Source organism: Neofelis nebulosa, chromosome 13 (assembly GCF_028018385.1).
Source record: "Neofelis nebulosa isolate mNeoNeb1 chromosome 13, mNeoNeb1.pri, whole genome shotgun sequence".
In the NCBI taxonomy this organism is placed as follows: Eukaryota; Metazoa; Chordata; class Mammalia; order Carnivora; family Felidae; genus Neofelis; species Neofelis nebulosa.
In genome coordinates, this window is record NC_080794.1 from 35082511 (window position 1) to 35100413 (window position 17903).

The window sequence follows — 17903 nt, forward strand, 5'->3', positions numbered from 1 at the left end:
GGCTGAGCGCCTCCACTGCCTTATTCCATTCACGTTTTGCACATTCATCTGCACACTTTTAACACCTTCGCGGTTAGTTCCTGCCCTCTTCGTACAGTCTTCTCTCCTGACAACATTGGGAAGCACGCATTTCTTTGTACCCCGAATTAGGTACGCCTGGTCTCTCCCCAGCGTCCAACCGTGCACGCTCTCCTACGGCCCCCTCCGCTCACTTCGCACAGGCTTCACCCGAGTTGCACGGGACCCGGTTGGCCTAACCCTTGTCCCCTCCGCTCCCTTTTCCTCGGGTGGGCCCCGGCCTCAGCCCCGCCCCCTGCCCGCCCCCTTCCAGGGGGCGGGGCCGGGGCCTCGCGCCCATTGGCCGCTGGGCCGGCTGGTCCCAGCCGGGGCTGTGATTGCGGCTAGCAGATGTCAGTCCCGGAGCGAGCGCCGGTGGCGGGGCGCGCGGCCCGGCTGGCAGCCGCAGGTGGGGCTGCTCACGGCGAGGGACCTAACTCGGGAGCCCCGGAGCCCCGCAGCCCCGCGGACAGTATCCAGGATGCCCCGCGGGGACTCGGAGCAGGTGCGCTACTGCGCGCGCCTCTCCTACCTCTGGCTCAAGTTCTCGCTGGTCATCTACTCCACGGTGTTCTGGGTGAGTGACCCCACAGGGGTCCTGAGATGGAGGAGGGTTTGCCGACACTCCCTGGATCGCTCCCACGCCGAATCGGGGTTGGGTCCAGACTTGGCTGCTCCAGGGAGGGCGCGGGGAGGGCACGCCTAGTTTCTCATCTCACTTTCACTGGGAACCAGGAAATTCTGGCACCCGGCTCAGCCTGAATTTCAGCAGCCGGTGGGACCAGAGCGATAGAGACAGTTGACTACAACGAAGGAGCGCTACCTGGCTCACCTGTGTGCACCTGCCCAGAGCGTTGGTTTTCCGCGTCTGTTGCGCATGGGGTGCGCTAGGCCTGGGTTAGCTGGTTGGCCGCGCCCACCCGCCCGGCCAGTGTTAGACTTTGCCTCCCGATCAGCTTGTGGTCCGGATTGGGCGGGAAACCTGGACTCCCCGTCCTGTCCGCACTAGCTTCTTGCAGATGCCCCAGAGCGAGATGCTTCCCCACTGTGCCTCAGTTTCCTTTTTCGGTGGAAGTAGAATGGGCGTGACTTGTCCTTGGTGAGGAGTGGTAAGGAGGATTCCACCAGACCACGTCTGGGGAGGTCTCCAGCAGCTTCTGGATGCTGGGTAACTTCCCGCAGCCACTGAGTTTTACCTCCTCTTGTGTATTGCTGGGAGGCAGGGTGTTAGTGGTCGGACATGAATCAGGCTTCAAACCCTGCCACTATCACTTTCTGGCTGAGTGATCTTGGGGAAGTTACTTAAACTCCCTAGGCCATAGTTTCTTCATCTGCAAACAGACACAGTAATTATATTTAACTTTTAGGATGGGCGTGGAGATTAAATGAAATAGGCCAAGTTATAGTGCTGAGCCCAGGGACCAGTGAAAAGCTCAAGTGTGAGCCATGATTACTCTTGTGGCCTGGGAAGCTGGGCCCTCCTGGTAAGTTGTCCCCAGAGACTGATTTCTTCATGAAGATTTCAGACTAAGCTGGACCCTCACCTAGAATCGAGGACCTCTTTCTAGAGGCCAGCTTGAACCTTGCCTTTCTAGGATAGTCTCCTGCCCCCCGCCCCCCCCCCCCACACTATGCTACAGGGATTGCAGGGGAGATCGCTCACTCCCATCCCTCCTGAAATATATGCACACCCCATTCTTCTCTTGGGGCCCCTCGCTGGATCTATTCTGCTAGCAGGAACAGCTAGATCTGCCTGATAGCAAACAGGTCTGGCTTTCCACTTGACCCCTCAATGGATATGATGATGCCTGGTGGTCAAGAGATCCAGATTCTAGTCTTGTTCTGTTATTGACTCACTGGGAGATCTTAGGCAATTCACTTCCTTGTTTGGGGTCTCAGCTGTTCAATACTTGCCTGTCTGGAGGACGAGGCTCAGCCCAATTCCCAATCCGGTTCCCTGGTTCTAGGTAATGTGGAAGAGAGATGAGCAGTACATTTGGGGGCCAGAGGATGGAGCAGAGGAAGGTGGAAGCTCCAGGGAGGCAGAAGGTTGTATGTGGGATTGGGGTGGGGGTCATTCTCTCCCAAAGGTGCATCAGCACCAACCAGAGGTTTTTAAAAACTCTACGGATACCTGGGCCATGGCACAGATATTTATTTAAACTTATTTAAGCTCCCCAGGTAATTCTGATTTGTAGTCAGGGTTATAAACTGCGGGGCCAGATGGTCTCATAGGCCCCTTGGTTCTGATTCTTGGATTCTTTGCCTGCTCCTTGCTTGTCAGGCCACAGGAGCTCTACTCTCTGAAGGTCACATTTGAGAGAAGGCTAAGGTTGATGGTGGGGGGGAGGTGGGAAGATCAGAAGCCAGAAGGTGGGGGCTGTGTTTCTGGCTTCACTGCCACCCTCCAGATGTAATCATTGACCAGTCTCTTACTCTTAACCTCCTTTGCACCTCCATGTTCCTATCTATAAAATGGGCAATTGATACCCTGCCCCACACCTCATTGGATTGTTTTTAGGATTCGTGATATGGGGAGATAGTGACATGTGGGTGTGACTAGTGCTGTACAAAAGAAAGTTACACAGGTACAACTGAACTCGAATTTTCTTTAAAAAAATTTTTTTTAATGTTTATTTTTGAGAGAGAGAGAGAGTGCAAGCAGGGGAGGGGCAGAGAGAGAGGGAGACACAGAATCCCAAGCAGGCTCCAGGCTCTGAGCTGTCAGCACAGAGTGCAACGCGGGGCTGGAACTCAACAAACTGCAAGCTCATGACCTGGACCAAAGTCAGATGCTTAACCAACTGAGCCACCCAGGCGCTCCAGAACTCAAATTTTCAAGGCCTTGTTCTGTCTCTGTCCCTGTAGCCTGGAGAGAAGACCACTCAATGGCCCTTGCTTTGCTTCTCTTGGGGCCAGCTGGGACTCAGAACTCAGAATCTTTCCTCTCTAGTCAACTGAGATTGCCTTACTAAATCCTTGACTTCCCATTCCTGGAAGTGTTTCTGCTTAAAAACCTCCCTGACCCATGCCAAGAGGTCAGCCACCTGCCGGCTGTGCCAGGGCAGCTCCAGGTGCCAGATTTTCTCTGCAGGGCGGAGGCCAGTGTGAGTGAGTAATTTGTCCTAGACTGGCCTTGCTGTTAATTGGAGACCCATTTAGGAAGGCCCATTAGCTCTGGTACCATCCCTTGGGATGTGGGTGGGGTCAGGGGTTACTTGTTTTATAAGCTCAAAGTAGAAACACTTTCAACTCAGTCTTTAGGTCTGGAAGGGACAATAAGTTTCACCAGAGGCAGGCACCTTCTGTAAGACTTTTTGCTTTAGAACTTATTATCAGATAGGAAATGCAAGGACACTGTGCAAAATTTTATACTATCAAAGAGCAGTCATTGGTGATAAGCCTCTCTCCCGCCCCTCTCCCCTGTTCTGCCCTGGTCAGTTTCCTGTCACTTTCTTCTAAGATAATACTCTAGCCATGGGATGCCCTAGGCATGAACATGTGCATGTATTATATATTCTTTTTTTCCCCATACAAGGTAGCACATTATACACAGTTTTGCCCTTCCCTTCTCACTTAAATTGAAGTCTATGCGAATTCGGGAGCGAATTCGGGAGTGGTTGCCTCATTCGGTCTGATGACGAGATAGAATTCACTGTAGGCTGTGCCCAAACTCATTCAATCAGTCCTCAGCTGGGGAACTCGGGGTGTTTCCAATCTTTGGTTACTGCAAACAGCAGTGCAATGAGCAGCTTTGCATGTGTCATTTTGCACCCGTGTGTGTCTATCTGCAGGGTAGTTTCTAGAAGGAGAACTGGCCTGAGGTATATGTGAACGTACAATCGACGTACAGAAATGCACCGATGATAAGTGGACACAGCCTGATGGATTTTTACTAAGTGAACACACATGTATCATCAGCCCCCAGGTCAACCGCTAGAACCGGAAGCAGAAGCCAGAAGCCCCCCACTTGCTCCCACCCCCGTCACCACCCCTTCCCTCCGGCAGTAATCACAGTCAGAATATCAAATAGCCTAGAACCGCTTTGCCTGTTTTTGTATGTGTGTTTAAAATTTTGATGTTTGTTAAATTGCCCTACATAGAGTTCATACCAATTATGGTGTTATCTACGATATTACTTTAAACTGACTCACTTTTTAATGTTAAAATTTTTTCCAAAGGAGGCTTTATGTATGTCATCACTGCCAACGGGAAACCAAAATGCATCATCAAAAATAGCATGTAACTGTAATGGTAAATAGTGCAGGGAAAACAAAACGTTATTAAATCCTGGCTGGGTATTTCGGGTGATGTAGGCTGTGGACCTGAGTTCTGTGTTCAAAAGGCAGGCTGGCAAGTGTTTGAGAGGCGGAAAGACAAACTGACACCAAGACAGATTTGCTCCTGGATGCGGCGGGCAGGATGGGAAGGGCAGTGAGCCATGAAGACGTTTCTCAGCCTATGAGTCAAGGTGAATATGACCTTGATCACTTACAGGAGCTCCTGTCCCACACCTGGGGTCCCCCTTGTTTTCAGATGGGGACCTCGGGGCCCAGGGCGTGTTTCAGGGTCCCTCCGCAAAGCTGGTGTGAGTCCCCACATCTCCATATCCCCAGTTCAGTGCTCCTTCCGGTAGGTCTCTGAGCATGTCTCCGTGAGGAATGAGCTCACCCAGAGGCACTTTGGAGCCTCCTCTTCCGACCATGCAGTGTGAATCATTCTGACACATGTGCCCTCAACCCACTGGGGACACATCTCTAATTTTAGCGTTGACCACAGGGTATCCTAGAGATCCATTTACAAGACTGTTTTTCCTTGTTGGACTGTGGGCTCGTAGAGGTCAGGGACGCAGCTCATTCATATCCTTTTCCGTATGCTGGTCTTGGGGCTGGGGACACAGGAAGTGCTCGGGAAAAGCTTGTTGCATTAAGGTGGTCAGGTCCAAACTTGTGTCTTGTAAGGACCTGAGGTGAGGGCACCTGGATCAGGGGCTGAGCTGGGTGTGTAGCCAGCGGTGGTCAGAATTGCTGAGGCTTTGAATCTGCAGAGTGGGCTAGGCTGATCATGGAGACACGGGCCATCTAGAAAGCATGAGCCTGTTGCCTTGACAATGCGGTAGAATTTCCAGTCAGGTACAAAAAGGTGTCAGGGCTGGGTGGGGAATGTTGACTAACCAGGAAGAAAAGGAGTTGGGGGGTGAGTGGGAAGGAAGTGGGCATGGCTAAGTGGGGGAGGTAAGAAGTGCCACGGGCAGTATTAATTCTTTGCCTTCTCCAAGGATGGACGCCGTTATCATAGCTTGGCTTGTGATTCTTTATATTTCCTATAGTTTTTTTTTAAATTTTTTTTTCCCGTTTTTTAATGTTTATTTATTTTTGACAGAGAGAGAGAGAGAGAGAGAGAGAGAGAGAGACAGAACATGAGCGGGGGAGGGGCAGAGAGAGAGAGGGAGACACAGAATCCGAAGCAGGCTCCAGGCTCCAAGCTGTCAGCACAGAGCCCGATGCGGGGCTCGAACTCACAAACCGCGAGATCATGACCTGAGCCGAAGTCGGATGCTCAGCTGACTGAGCCACCCAGGCGCCCCTATATTTCCTGTAGTTTAATGTTTGAGAGTGTGGACTCTATATCAGGCTGCATGGGTTCAAATCCCAATTCTAGCATTTATAATTTGAGTGACTTGGGCACTAATTTCTATGTGCCTCAATTGCTTTATCTGTAAAATGGGTGATAGTAGAGAGTTGCTGGGACCATGAAATGGATGAATATGTAGGAAGAGCTTAGAACAATGCCTGGCATGTGATAAACATGATGTCAACTACTTAAGGATTAGCCAATCTTTTCCCATCTCTGTTTTCTTAGGTACTCAAAAGCCAAAGACTGAGCATAGAAGGGTCCTTAAAGGCACCTCTAGAGTGAGCGTTTCACTTTACTGAGGAAAACAGGGGCATAGAGAGAGGAAGTAGGTTGCTTTAGACCCCATAGCAAGTTCGTGACAGACCAAGAACAGGACCGGAGTTGCCTGATTGAAGTTTCTTCATTGGGTCACCATGACCTTCACCAGCCACCCCCCTTCCCCCCCCAAAACCCGTGGTCTCCCCCTGCTGTCAGGGCTCGGGGTGTGGGTGGAGGGTAGCATTTCTGGAAGGAGCCGTGTACCTGGCCTCCCAGTTATGCACTAGATGAAGCCAGATGAAAAAAAAAGTAGATTTAGTTTCCAGCAGGAATTTCCAACTTTGGAAAAGAGCCTTATTGTTTTTGTGAAAATAATATGTGCATATAGTTAAAAACCTTTCAGGCAATTCAGGTAAGTGCACCGAAGACAGTAAAAGTCACCTTTGTTCTGTCACTGGGAGAGAACCACTGTTACGTGCTGGTAAACACTCATCTGGACATCTCCTTGTACGCATGTGTACCTACTTTATTTCCTGAATTATTACTTATCATTGTGCTTGAATCCTCAGGCAGGTCCATTTTCCTCTTGTTCTAGGCAAGCATTTCAAAGAGAAAATAGTGAAATTCAAGCAGAAAGTGACTTCACCCTGGAGAAGCAGCCACCATGCCTAAGAGGCTGTCAGAGAAGACCCGGAAGCAATGGGACTGGGGTCCCCTCCCCCAGCCTGGCCGAGGGGCCTTAAAAATCCAGAGAATCAAGAAAGCAGACCTGGAAGGGATTTGGAGAGCCTTCCAATGCACTCCTTTTACCGATGAGCAAACTAAGGCCTCGAGAAAGTTCCTTTGCTCTTAGCTCAGGCTTCTGTGCACCAGCCCTTCTCTCGCTGTAGGAGAGGCATTGTTTTAAATTGAGGGACTGGACTGGGACCTCGCCATCTTTGGTTGTTTGTTCCTGAGAAGCTGAGAAGCAGGAGTAACCACCCGCCCTCCTTCGTGCCCCTGCCTGGCGCCTCTTCTCTCCAGGTGACTCACAATGCCAACCTGGGGTGGGGCTCAGAGTAAACCAGATAAGAGACTGATAATGAAATTTCTGTACCCAACTGGCTCCACAGACAGGGGAAAGATGTTTTCTGGGTTAGCCCAGGACACACAAGATTGCAAAGATTAACCTTTTCCAGAGAGAACCTGTGGCTGTGAGTGGGTTTGAACCTCCATCTTAGTGGCAGGTGGGAGAGTCTGGTCCTGACCTGCCATTCTCTCCAGGGTGAAGAAGGTTCTTTGCTATTTCAGTTAACAAATAGTTACTTGATGCCTAGTGTCTATGCCAGGCACTGTGATGTTTACTGGAAAACAGCTATGAACAAGACAGACTTAGTCCAGGCCTTGGAAGACAGACAAACCAGTAAATAAGTGTAGCTTGTGACTGGTACTAAAAAGGAAATTAGGGAGCAAGTGGGGGGAGATGGGAGTTCCTACTTGGGATGGTATGGTCAAGGAAGGCCTTTGTGAGGAGCTGACATTTCAGCTGACGCCCAAGGAATGAGATGGAGCCAGCCATAGAAAAGGCCTATAGAGAACATCGCCGACAGAGGGAGTAGTATGCACAAAGGCCCTGAGGTAGGCAAGTATGGCTGAAGCAGATGGGGAAGCTTAAGAAGGGCCATGTTGTGAGTGGAGAGGTGGCTCCTGGTTCTCTAAGGAGTATGGGGTCTGAGTGACTGAAAGGGAGGTTTCATTGTCAGGACCCAATGGCAGGGCCAGTTGGAGACAGATCAAGTGCTCGTTCTGCTGTGTGACCCTAGCTAGAGAGGACTGACTCTCTGAGCCTCTAGACTTCTCATCTGTGGATACCCGAGAGGCCTTGGGGAGGCTTCTGCAAGAGGAGAGATGCCAAGGCACCATGCACACTGTAGGGCCTGGTGTCCACTGGGGCCTTGCAGAGATCAGGGGGGCTGGGATAGAAGATGTGAGAACTTCCGGAGTCTGTCTTATTAGAGGAGGCCACTTCATGCTGGTGATGCGCTGTCTGCTTAGAGCAGATGGACCTGGCCATACTCTTAGGTGGAGAAGTCTGACCCCTTGGGAGTGCAGATGGCCTTTTACAGGAACCCGGTCCTTCCAACCTCTTAGTTCTGTAGGGGCTGTAGTGGTGTACCTATCGGCAGAAGCTGTGTGCCACCTGATGGGCACGTGGGTCCAGGCAGGCTGTCATAGAAGTGTCCCGCAAGGCTGAGAGCTGGACAAGGGGGGCTGGGAGAAGCACTTCTAGGAGCCCAGGTGCAGGGCATTCCTCGGCCCGGGAATGTCAGGCAGGTGGCAGATAGAACTCAGGTTCACAGCCTATATAAACCACACTACCCAGCTAGGATTTAATAAAGTCCCTCAACAACTCCTGTCTTCATCTTCTTTCTGCCCTGATCATGAGTCCCCCACTCTTGGGGATGGAAAGAGTCAAGCGGCCACTGCCACCCCTATGGGAGCCCAACTGTTTGTCCACCCCTAAGTGTCCCCACCAGAGCCTCCTGGGAGCCGCTGGCCGGCCCCGCCCCCATCACAGGCTGTCTGCAGCTGCCCTGAGCTCTCTGCTAGGACTCCATGAGTGACAGCCTCTCAAGGGACACGGACAGTGCTGGCTCATCTCTCCCCCCAGCCCAGCGCAGGGCCAGCCAAACAGTGAGCCTGGGCCAGAGGCTGGGCAGAACCAAAGTCAGAGGCCTGAGTTCCAGGCGGCTGCCTGAGTTCTCTCTGGCCCTGCAGGGACCAGCCTTCCCTGCTGCACACAAGGCCACACATCAGGCCTCTGTCCCCGGGCACAGCAGCAGTCCCGTTTACGGTGTGGACACCGGTACCCCAGACGGAAAGGGTAATACCGAGTGAAATCACCGACTGGTGCCCATCGTCCCCTCTGAACGCTCAATGGAGGTTGTCCCATTGGCCGCAGAGTTTTAGCACCAGAAGCTGTTGCTGTGTGGTCTGGTGTATTTCCTCCCCTTTGAAAGGCAGGGGTTGCATCAGATGCCCTCCACGGTCTTTGGAAGTTTGGCCCAAATGGCAGTCCAAGTCACCTTCTAACTGCCAAGTAACAGGTGACACTCCTGTTCTGAAAGTCTGTAAGAGAATCCTAAATGTTTTACAGCCCCGCTTGGCAATTTCGATTAAACTGCTTTTACAACCAGGAAGTCCTTCCTGAGAGCTAACTCACATTCCTTTCCCCTGTTTTCCCCTCTTTCCATCAGGGCTTTCCTTGAAGACCGGAATCCCCTAAGAAAGCAGATGTAGAGCCTAGCCATTGGCCTGTGGGGACCTGGAGGGGGCGGAGCCGAGGGAGGGGCAGGGCCAAAGGCCTCACCCCAAGCCGGCCTTGCTCCTCCCCCAAACCCTCTCCGGGTCTTCTCAGGCTTCAGCACGGCCCACTAGAAGGGAAAGAGATTTTGTCTGCTCAGTTGGGCCTCTCCCTAGTGAGACCGCCTGGTGCAGCCGAAAGAAGGGGCTTGTGTTTTGTTTCCACAAATCACAAGTTCCCCGGGACTGCCGTAACAACTGGGTGGCTTACGGCAACAGAAATATGTGCTCTCGCCATCCTGGAGGTCTGAAGTCTAAATCCAGCGTGTCACAAGGCTCCTCTACCTCCAGAGGCTGTGGGGGAAATCCTTCCCCGCCTCTACAGGCTTCTGGTGGCTTGCCTGCCTCTGCCTCCACTTTTACGTGGTCTTTCCCTCTGTGTCTGTGTCTTTCCTCTGTCTCGAAGCTCCCTCTGCCTTTTCTTGCAAGGTCATTCGACTTAAGGCACACCCAGGTGATCAGGATGGTTTCATCTCAAGATTCAGAACCTAATTATACCTGCCAGGACCCCTTTTCCAAATAAGGTTACGTTCACAAACATGAACCTATCTTGTTTGGGGAGGGGGCATTCAATCCACAGCAGAGCTCAGTGGTCAGAGTCAGAAATGGAGTCCCCATCCTTTCACTAACTAAAATCACCATGACCCCAACCAAGTACATCGCGCCTATCTGGAATTGTTTCCCCATCTGGAAAATGGGGCTAGGCCACCCCCTGCCACATCTCTCCTCCTGGGGACAGAGCTGCAGGTCAGCGAGATCACAACCGGTGTTCCAACATGATGCCCGGGTGTCAGTAGTTCTCAAGCTGAGGACATAATTTAAGGGGGGAAAAATCATAGCTCGACTCCCCAAGTGTGAATTCCCGACTCAGAAAGACCCCTCAAGTCTGGTTCTATAGAAACTTCTTTAAGTTACAAAGTTAACTACAGAGAAGGGTTACCTTTAAAACAGATAAAAGAACGTTGTAAAGATAACCAAAAGGAAAACAAAATTCTAGAGCTCAGCGACCACCCCCCACTCCCTGGGCACATCCCAGTCCCCTGGAGAAGCCTGGCCTCCCAGGTGATCTCCCACATCCCCTAGCTCTCCCTTCACCATTTGAAGCAGCAAGCCTCTCCCGCGTGGTGCGCTAACTTCCCAGACGCTGTCCAGATGGTCCAGGAGGCTGGGGAAGGCTCAGCGCGTCACTCTGGATTCACACGGCGAGAGTGTTGGCTTGGAAACCTAGCTGGTTTCATCAGAATTCCCTCGCGGGCACCATCAGAGCGGCATCTTCCACGCCAACCTGCATGCTTGAATTACCTGGGGAGGTTTAAAAAGGATAGGTGCCTGGGTCCCCCCCATACCCACTGCATCAACTCTGAAGATGGGGCCTGGTGTGTACTTGTAAAATCCTCCAGGATCAGAAGCCTCCAGACACAGTCAATGAGGCCCACTGATCGACAAGGTCCTTTTGACCTCAGGAAGTGACCCAGGCTCAGAATTTGGCACCAGCCCCAGAAGCCAGCACCCGACTCCATTCAAGCAGGGGATTTGGCCCCTGTCTGCAGTGGGAGGGCCTGGGGGCTGGCCTCTGCCCTCTGCCAAGCACACTGCACCCAGCACAGCACCCAGCTCACTGTGGGTGTGCAGGAACTGACTGTGGGACCCCAAGCACCTCTGTGGCCCCACTGTGCTGCAACCAGCACAGCCCATCCCTTGGTAAGGGACAGGAAGGAGCACAGAAAGCCGATGTGACTTGTCCAAGGCCACACATGGCATCCTGGGAGGGGCTTCCAGCAGTGGGGAGAGTAGGTGGTTCCGGCTCTCCCAGCAGGAAGGAGGAGGGCTCTGAGCCCCCAGAGTCCTGACCAGGCCAAAGCTGTTTCCCTTCTACCCTCCAAGCAAATGTTTATTTCCTGCAGGCCAAGATGCAAATGCCTGCGTTGATGAGAAAGTCCCCTTTGGGAAAAACGAAAGAAAACACAGCAGGCACTTTTCCACAGTGAAATAGTCTGGTGGGGAAGGGGGGCGATTTGCAAATGGTAGGTTGTGCCGGTCACTTCCCTCATGGGGCCTGAGTCTCCTCAGCTCTAGAACGGGACAAGTGCCCCTGTCTGCCAGGCTCACAGCAGTTGTTCTGAGGATCCAAAGAGGTGAAACAGTGTTGGTGAGACAGGGCGCACGATGGCACCCCTCCCTCTGGGCCACATCCCGTGAGCGCAGGGCTCCTGCCCAGGCACGCCTGCTCCGGGCACCTGTGCTGATGCCCGGTGCACGAGATGCTCCGCTCAGAGCCCAGCGGGAGGCCCCTGTGGGAGGTACAATGGTGTCCGCTTCCCACCGGCAAGGAATCTGAAGCACAGAGAGTCGAGGGTGACATGTTCGTGGTCATGCAGCCAATCAGACTCTCTCCTCTCCCATCCATCGAGAAGCGCTCTTCCCCCAACGTGCTGCCTCCAGGCCCAGCCTTTGCAGAGGGTGTGTCCGACCTCCACATCCAGGCCCAGCAGTCACCCTCTGCAGGGACCCGCCCTCCCTCCTGTGGGCTCCCTTCTGCACTCCTCTCTGCCCGGCCCCCTCCTGGTCCTTCAGGCCCCTTTCCTACCTCCTCAAGGTTATCCCTGAAGCTCCTCTACAGTCCAGGCCATCCAGTGGGACAGGAAACCACACATCACTTCTGGCTGTGTCTGCGGGAGGTCAGCTCCATCTCTGTCAAGGGCTGACCCTCTAGGTGGAAAAATGACACCTTAGTCTTCTCTGTTTCCCCCCTCGGGGCCCAGGCCAGAGAGGACATCTGGTGCGACCTGCTCTTTTCAAAGGGGAGGAAATACACCAGACCACACAGCAACAGCTTCTGGTGCTAAAACTCTGCGGCCAATGGGACAACCTCCATTGAGCGTTCAGAGGGGACGATGGGCACCAGTCGGTGATTTCACTCGGTATTACCCTTTCCGTCTGGGGTACCGGTGTCCACACCGTAAACGGGACTGCTGCTGTGCCCGGGGACAGAGGCCTGATGTGTGGCCTTGTGTGCAGCAGGGAAGGCTGGTCCCTGCAGGGCCAGAGAGAACTCAGGCAGCCGCCTGGAACTCAGGCCTCTGACTTTGGTTCTGCCCAGCCTCTGGCCCAGGCTCACTGTTTGGCTGGCCCTGCGCTGGGCTGGGGGGAGAGATGAGCCAGCACTGTCCATGTCCCTTGAGAGGCTGTCACTTATGGAGTCCTAGCAGAGAGCTCAGGGCAGCTGCAGACAGCCTGTGATGGGGGCGGGGCCGGCCAGCGGCTCCCAGGAGGCTCTGGTGGGGACACTTAGGGGTGGACAAACATTGGGCTCCCATAGGGGTGGCAGTGGCCGCTTGACTCTTTCCATCCCCAAGAGTGGGGGACTCATGATCAGGGCAGAAAGAAGATGAAGACAGGGGTTGTTCAGCGACCTACAGTCCCTGTGGTAGGAGTAGGGCCTGTTTCTGTCTTCTGTCTCCACTGTGGTCTCCTCTGGTGCTGGCCTCTCTTAGAACTAAACTTTCCTTTTTGCAGTCGGGAAGTCCCCCCATGCTGCCCGCTGTCTAATCTGGTCATCTCTTCTGGATCCTACTGTTTTGTCTTTTTAAAGCTAACAATCGGGGCTCCTGGGTGGCTCGGTTGGTTGAGCGCCCCACTCTTGATTTAGGCTCAGGTCATGATTGGTTATGGAAGTGCAGGAAGGCAGAAATGGAGCTGGCATCACTGTCCTTCAGTGTCCATCCCTGTCCTTTTAACTTTTGCATCGGGAGAGGGTAGGCCAGGGCGTGAGAACACTTTCCTGACAAGAGAGGCCAGCTTGTGGTGGCGAGAGCACTGGCTTGGGAGTCTGGAGACCCGGGTCACAGCTGCCGTCCAGCGGCTAATAGCTGTGCGACCTCATGGGAGTGATAACCTCTCTGTGGGCCTCAGATTCCCATCTGCAAAATAAGGCGGTTCGGCCAGAACAGCATCCATCTGCTTATTCCTGGTGGTTCACAAGAGGTTTTTAGGTGGTCCCTGGGGGAACATTTTGAAGTGTAATATGTGCGTAAGAAAATAATTTGTATCTCAAGTCTATGATTTCATGCATGTCGGTAGGTTAGGTCAGGATCGTGTTTATTTTAATAAGAAACGGCAGTTGTTTGAAAGAAATATAGTAGGTACCTCCTGGTCAGGTGAAGGCACTTAACACGGTCTTTGTACCTGCTGACTTTTAAAGAAAAAATGGGTGTTCTCATGTTGTGTTATAGCACCTTACAGTTTACAGAGGAGTTTCTCTTTCTCCTGGGGTCCTCTGAGTGACCGTTGGTGTTAGCATTCCTGTTTAGCGCTCAGAGAGGGAAGTGACCTGTCCAAGGTCACACAGCTCCTGAGTGGCCGAGGGCCTCTGGCTGGCTGCACTCTTTGCCAGGTGGCCCCAGGCCAGCCTCATCGAGTGGTGAGCGACCTTCACCTCCTCCCTCAGCTGGCAGTTGGAGCGCCAGGATTGCGTCGCGATGGTTCGTTGTGTGTGTTCTCTGGTCCTAATTTTTTTCAAGCAGGGGAGGAGGAACTGAAGGTGAAGAGAGACCCCCTTCTCCCTTCCTCCAGGCTTCTCTTCCTACATAGGCAGGAGCTTGTCCCGGAGCCCACGGGGGCCTGTTTTCTAGTCAGCTTTCTTGGAGGGATAATAGGTAGGTTCCTGTTATAGCCTATATTTAGCTCTGGTTAGCAGTTACTGATACATTTGGTTAGGGCATTCATTCCAGGCCAGAGAAGGCTCTTGCCCGCTTTCTCAACGGTTTATAGTGAAAAGATTAAAACATTACAGATGGTGAAAGAACGATACAAAGAATGCATTAAAAATAATCAGGCTACAGCACCACAGTTCGTGCATTGCATCAAATCTCATTTTGGCAAAAAAAAAAAAAAGTTTCCCAGTGCACCTGAAACATGAGGGTAAGTACCTCTGAATCCCTGAAGGTTGTATGTTCTGGAATCCCGGCAGGACGATCGTGAGTTACTTGCCCGCCCCATCCACCAAGACCTACTGGGGCCTTGCTCTCTGCTTGTTTAGGGAAATTCACAACGCAGCTAGGGCAAGGCTGGCTGGGCCTGGGTAGTGATGTGGAATGCAGGGGTGGAGGGGGCCTGCGTGAGCCCTCTTCCTGTTGGAAGCTGTGCTGGGGACTCCCTGAGCGTTCACCCTTAATCACCAGCTGCACATGCTGGGCCCTGCGCCAGGCACTGGGGGAGGGGCTCCAAGTTGCTGCAAACCCCTGGGGCTGGCTGTCCACAGTCCGCTTGGGCAGACCCGACATGCCCTGGCGTTGCTACATCACGGGGCACTCCGCAAACAACCAGTGCATACAGCAGGTTTTCAGGAAGTCCGCGTGCCCAGGGGCATGTAGGGTGCACTCTTTTGTTCCCTGGTTCTGATGCCTGGGGCGTGGTTGGGTGGGGTCAGGAGAGGCCCTTTCTCCCTTGCAAGCTGGAGAACCCTGGTTGCTAGAGAAGCCTCAAATCAGTAGTCACACAATCAAGTTGTGAAAGGGGAAATGAACTTAAACATTTATTTATTTATTTTGAAGTTTACTTACTTATTTTTTAGAGAGATCGAGAGCAAGAGCGAGAGCGAGAGAGAGAGAGAGAGAGAGAGAGAGAGAGAATGAGCCGGGGAGGGGCAGAGAGAGGGAGACACAGAATCTGAAGCAGGCTCCAGGCTCTGAGCTCTCAGAATGCAGGGCTCGAACTCAAAAACTGCGAGACCTTGACCTGGACGAAGGCGGATGCTCAACCGACTGAGCCATCCAGCCACCCCCCACCCCCGCCCCAATTTTTTTAAACCCACGGAAAAGTTGAAAGAGTTTCAAGAACACATGCATGCCTTTGGTTACCAATCGTTAACATCTTGTCTTAACATTTCTCTCTCTCTCCCTCATCTCTCTCTCTCTCTCTCCGTGCAATGCTTTTTTGCCAACCCAGCTGAAAGGAAGCTGCAGCCTTGTGACCTCACTCTTAGATACTCCAGCGTTCAGCTTTCCAAAAAAGGCATTCTCCCACACGCTGCCTCTCTCCATCTGAAAAAAAAAAAAATCACTGTAAAATAAAACCTCATCTAATCTGTGGGTCATATCCACAAATGTCCCAGTTGTTCCTCAAATGTCCTTTGGGACAGATATTTGACTCGACCAGGATGCACTCAAGGTTCACACATTATCTTGGCTGTGGCGTGTCTCTGGAATCCCCCAATCTAGTTCAACCCCACTGCTTTTGATTTTTTGATGCCTTCCAGGCTGGTGATCTGCAGAACACCAGCGTTCTGGATTCGTTTCACAGGTTCCTTGTCGTTGGGCTCAGGCCACACACATTTCCCGTATAAGCGCCGCACAGGGGATGTGGCAGAAGGTCCGGGATGCTGCGTTCAGAGGCATATGATGTCTGGCCGCCGCACTGCCAGCCGTGCCAAGCTAGACCGCCAGCCCCCCTCTATTGCTAACGCGCATTTCCCCCTCGATGGCAAATGGGCCATGTGAATGTTCTGTTCGGTGAGAGAACTTCTGAAAGCAAATCTGAGCATGTGACTCCTCGTTTAAGTTATTTCAGCTATTTCCCTATTGCAACTTCAAAATCTATCTTGAGTCGGCCTGCTTCTCGCCACCTCTCCCTGCCCACCGTGGTCCCGGCCACTGCCGCCTGGCATCTGGGTGACTGCAGGAGATTCCTGACTGTTCTCCCTCTGCACCTCCACCCCTCCCCCCACTCCCCCCAACCCCCACCCCTACCTACCCTGTCTCTTCCCAGCCCAGCAGTCAGTTAGAGTAACTCATTTATTTATTTATTTATTATTTTTAAAAAAATTTTTTTTTCAACGTTTTTTATTTATTTTTGGGACAGAGAGAGACAGAGCATGAACGGGGGAGGGGCAGAGAGAGAGGGAGACACAGAATCGGAAACAGGCTCAAGGCTCCGAGCCATCAGCCCAGAGCCTGACGCGGGGCTCGAACTCACGGACCGCGAGATCGTGACCTGGCTGAAGTCGGACGCTTAACCGACCAAGCCACCCAGGCGCCCCTAGAGTAACTCATTTAAAAATCAAAGTCAGGGAGTGCCTGCGTGGCTCAGACTCAGAGCCCCACATCCGGCTCTCTCCTGTCAGCACAGGGTCAGCTTTGGATCTTCTGTCCCCACCTCTCTCTGGCCCTCCTCCCCCTCGCTCCCCCCATCTCAAAAATAAATAATCATTCAAAAAAAAAATCAAAGTCAGTCAGACCTTCCTCTAGAAACCTGTGTGCCTCCCACCTACTCAGAGCAAAAGTCAGAGTCCTCTTAGGGGCTTCAAAGGCTCCCTGCAGCTGCTTTGCCCCACCCCTGCCCTCTGACCTCGTCTTCCACACTCTCCCCCTCTGTCACCCCATGGCTGCTCTTCTGTGAGCACGGGAGCATATTCCAAGGTGTTGGTAGCTGCTTGACCGTTCATCCATACATCCCCGTGGACGGTAGAGAGCCCTCCACCTATGTCAAGTCTTTGCTCAAATGTCACTTTCCCTGACTAAGCTATTTAAACTGGCAGTCTCCCCCTCCCCCTCTCCTCCCACCCACCCAGCCTCCCTGGCCTTTCCTGTTTTCTTCTCCATAGCACTTATAACCATGGCATACTGCGTTTTTCTTATTTGTCTCTCCCCAGCTAGAATGTGAACCCCCGCCCCCAAGAGCGGGGACTTTTGTGTTTGGGTCGCTGCTATAGTTCCCCAAATAGCTGCTCTCAGAGTGTGGGCCTCCAGCGATCCTTGCGGGGACCCTTTCTAGGGGTCCGCGAAGTCAGAACCATTTTTATAGTGACGCTGAGACGTTGCTGGCCTCCCACACCCTCATCCTGGAGGGTGTTCCGCGGAGCGTTTCAGGGCACAGCGTGGTGACGTGGCGGTGGACTGAGTGGGGAGCAGCCGTCTTCCCATCAGCCCCCGTTGTTTGCAAAAATGTAAAGCGCGTGCCCCTCTTCTCCCTCTGTGGTTTTTGGAAAATCTTTTATAAAAAGCATGCTATGTATGTTAATATGTAAATCTATTGGTATTTCTAAACGAGTTAATACATATTTAAAATATGTGTTTTAATTTCTTAGGTAGTAACTGATTGATAGATTTTTATGGACATAAAAATAAAAGCCCTGGGAGCCTCCACTCCAAAAGAGTGAAAAGGAGTCCTGAGATGAAAAATGTTGAGAACCGCTGGCTTACAAATCCTCTCAGTGAAGAGATGTTGAGTGAATGGACATTTGGGTTTAATCCAAGAGGCCTGGCCTTGGTGGCCTGGTGGCTGCGGGCTTGCCTGGCCTCCTCTGTTCCTCCATCTACCCGTGCTTGACTCCAGCTGTGCCAACCTGCTGTTTCCATGGCACCTTCATGGGTATCTGAAACCTCTCATCCATTTCAGAAATCTTTGCTTGTCTATTACATGCCTTACGTGGACTCAGTCCATTAACATCACCTTCTCCGGGAAGCCTTCCTAGATTTCACCGGTCTTGCCTGTGATTTAGCATCTGCTCCTCCCTGGCCCCTCTGCACACTCGACTCCCGCATTGTATTTCCCTAACTCTGCTACATTTATTGGTGAGCAGGTGTCTTGAGGGCAGGAACTACATCTTCTCT

The 17903-nt window shown here is 52.4% G+C and overlaps 1 protein-coding gene across 1 annotated transcript in view; it reads left to right on the forward strand.

Moving 5' to 3' along the window:
* The first annotated feature begins 389 nt into the window (after window positions 1-389).
* TSPAN15 (tetraspanin 15) overlaps window positions 390-17903 on the forward strand; it is a 49601-nt gene continuing 32087 nt past the window's right edge. Inside the window, exon 1 of the mRNA XM_058696553.1 lies at window positions 390-634. Coding sequence (XP_058552536.1) covers window positions 539-634 — 96 coding nt within the window. The 5' untranslated portion in view covers window positions 390-538. The remainder of the gene's footprint in view (window positions 635-17903) is intronic.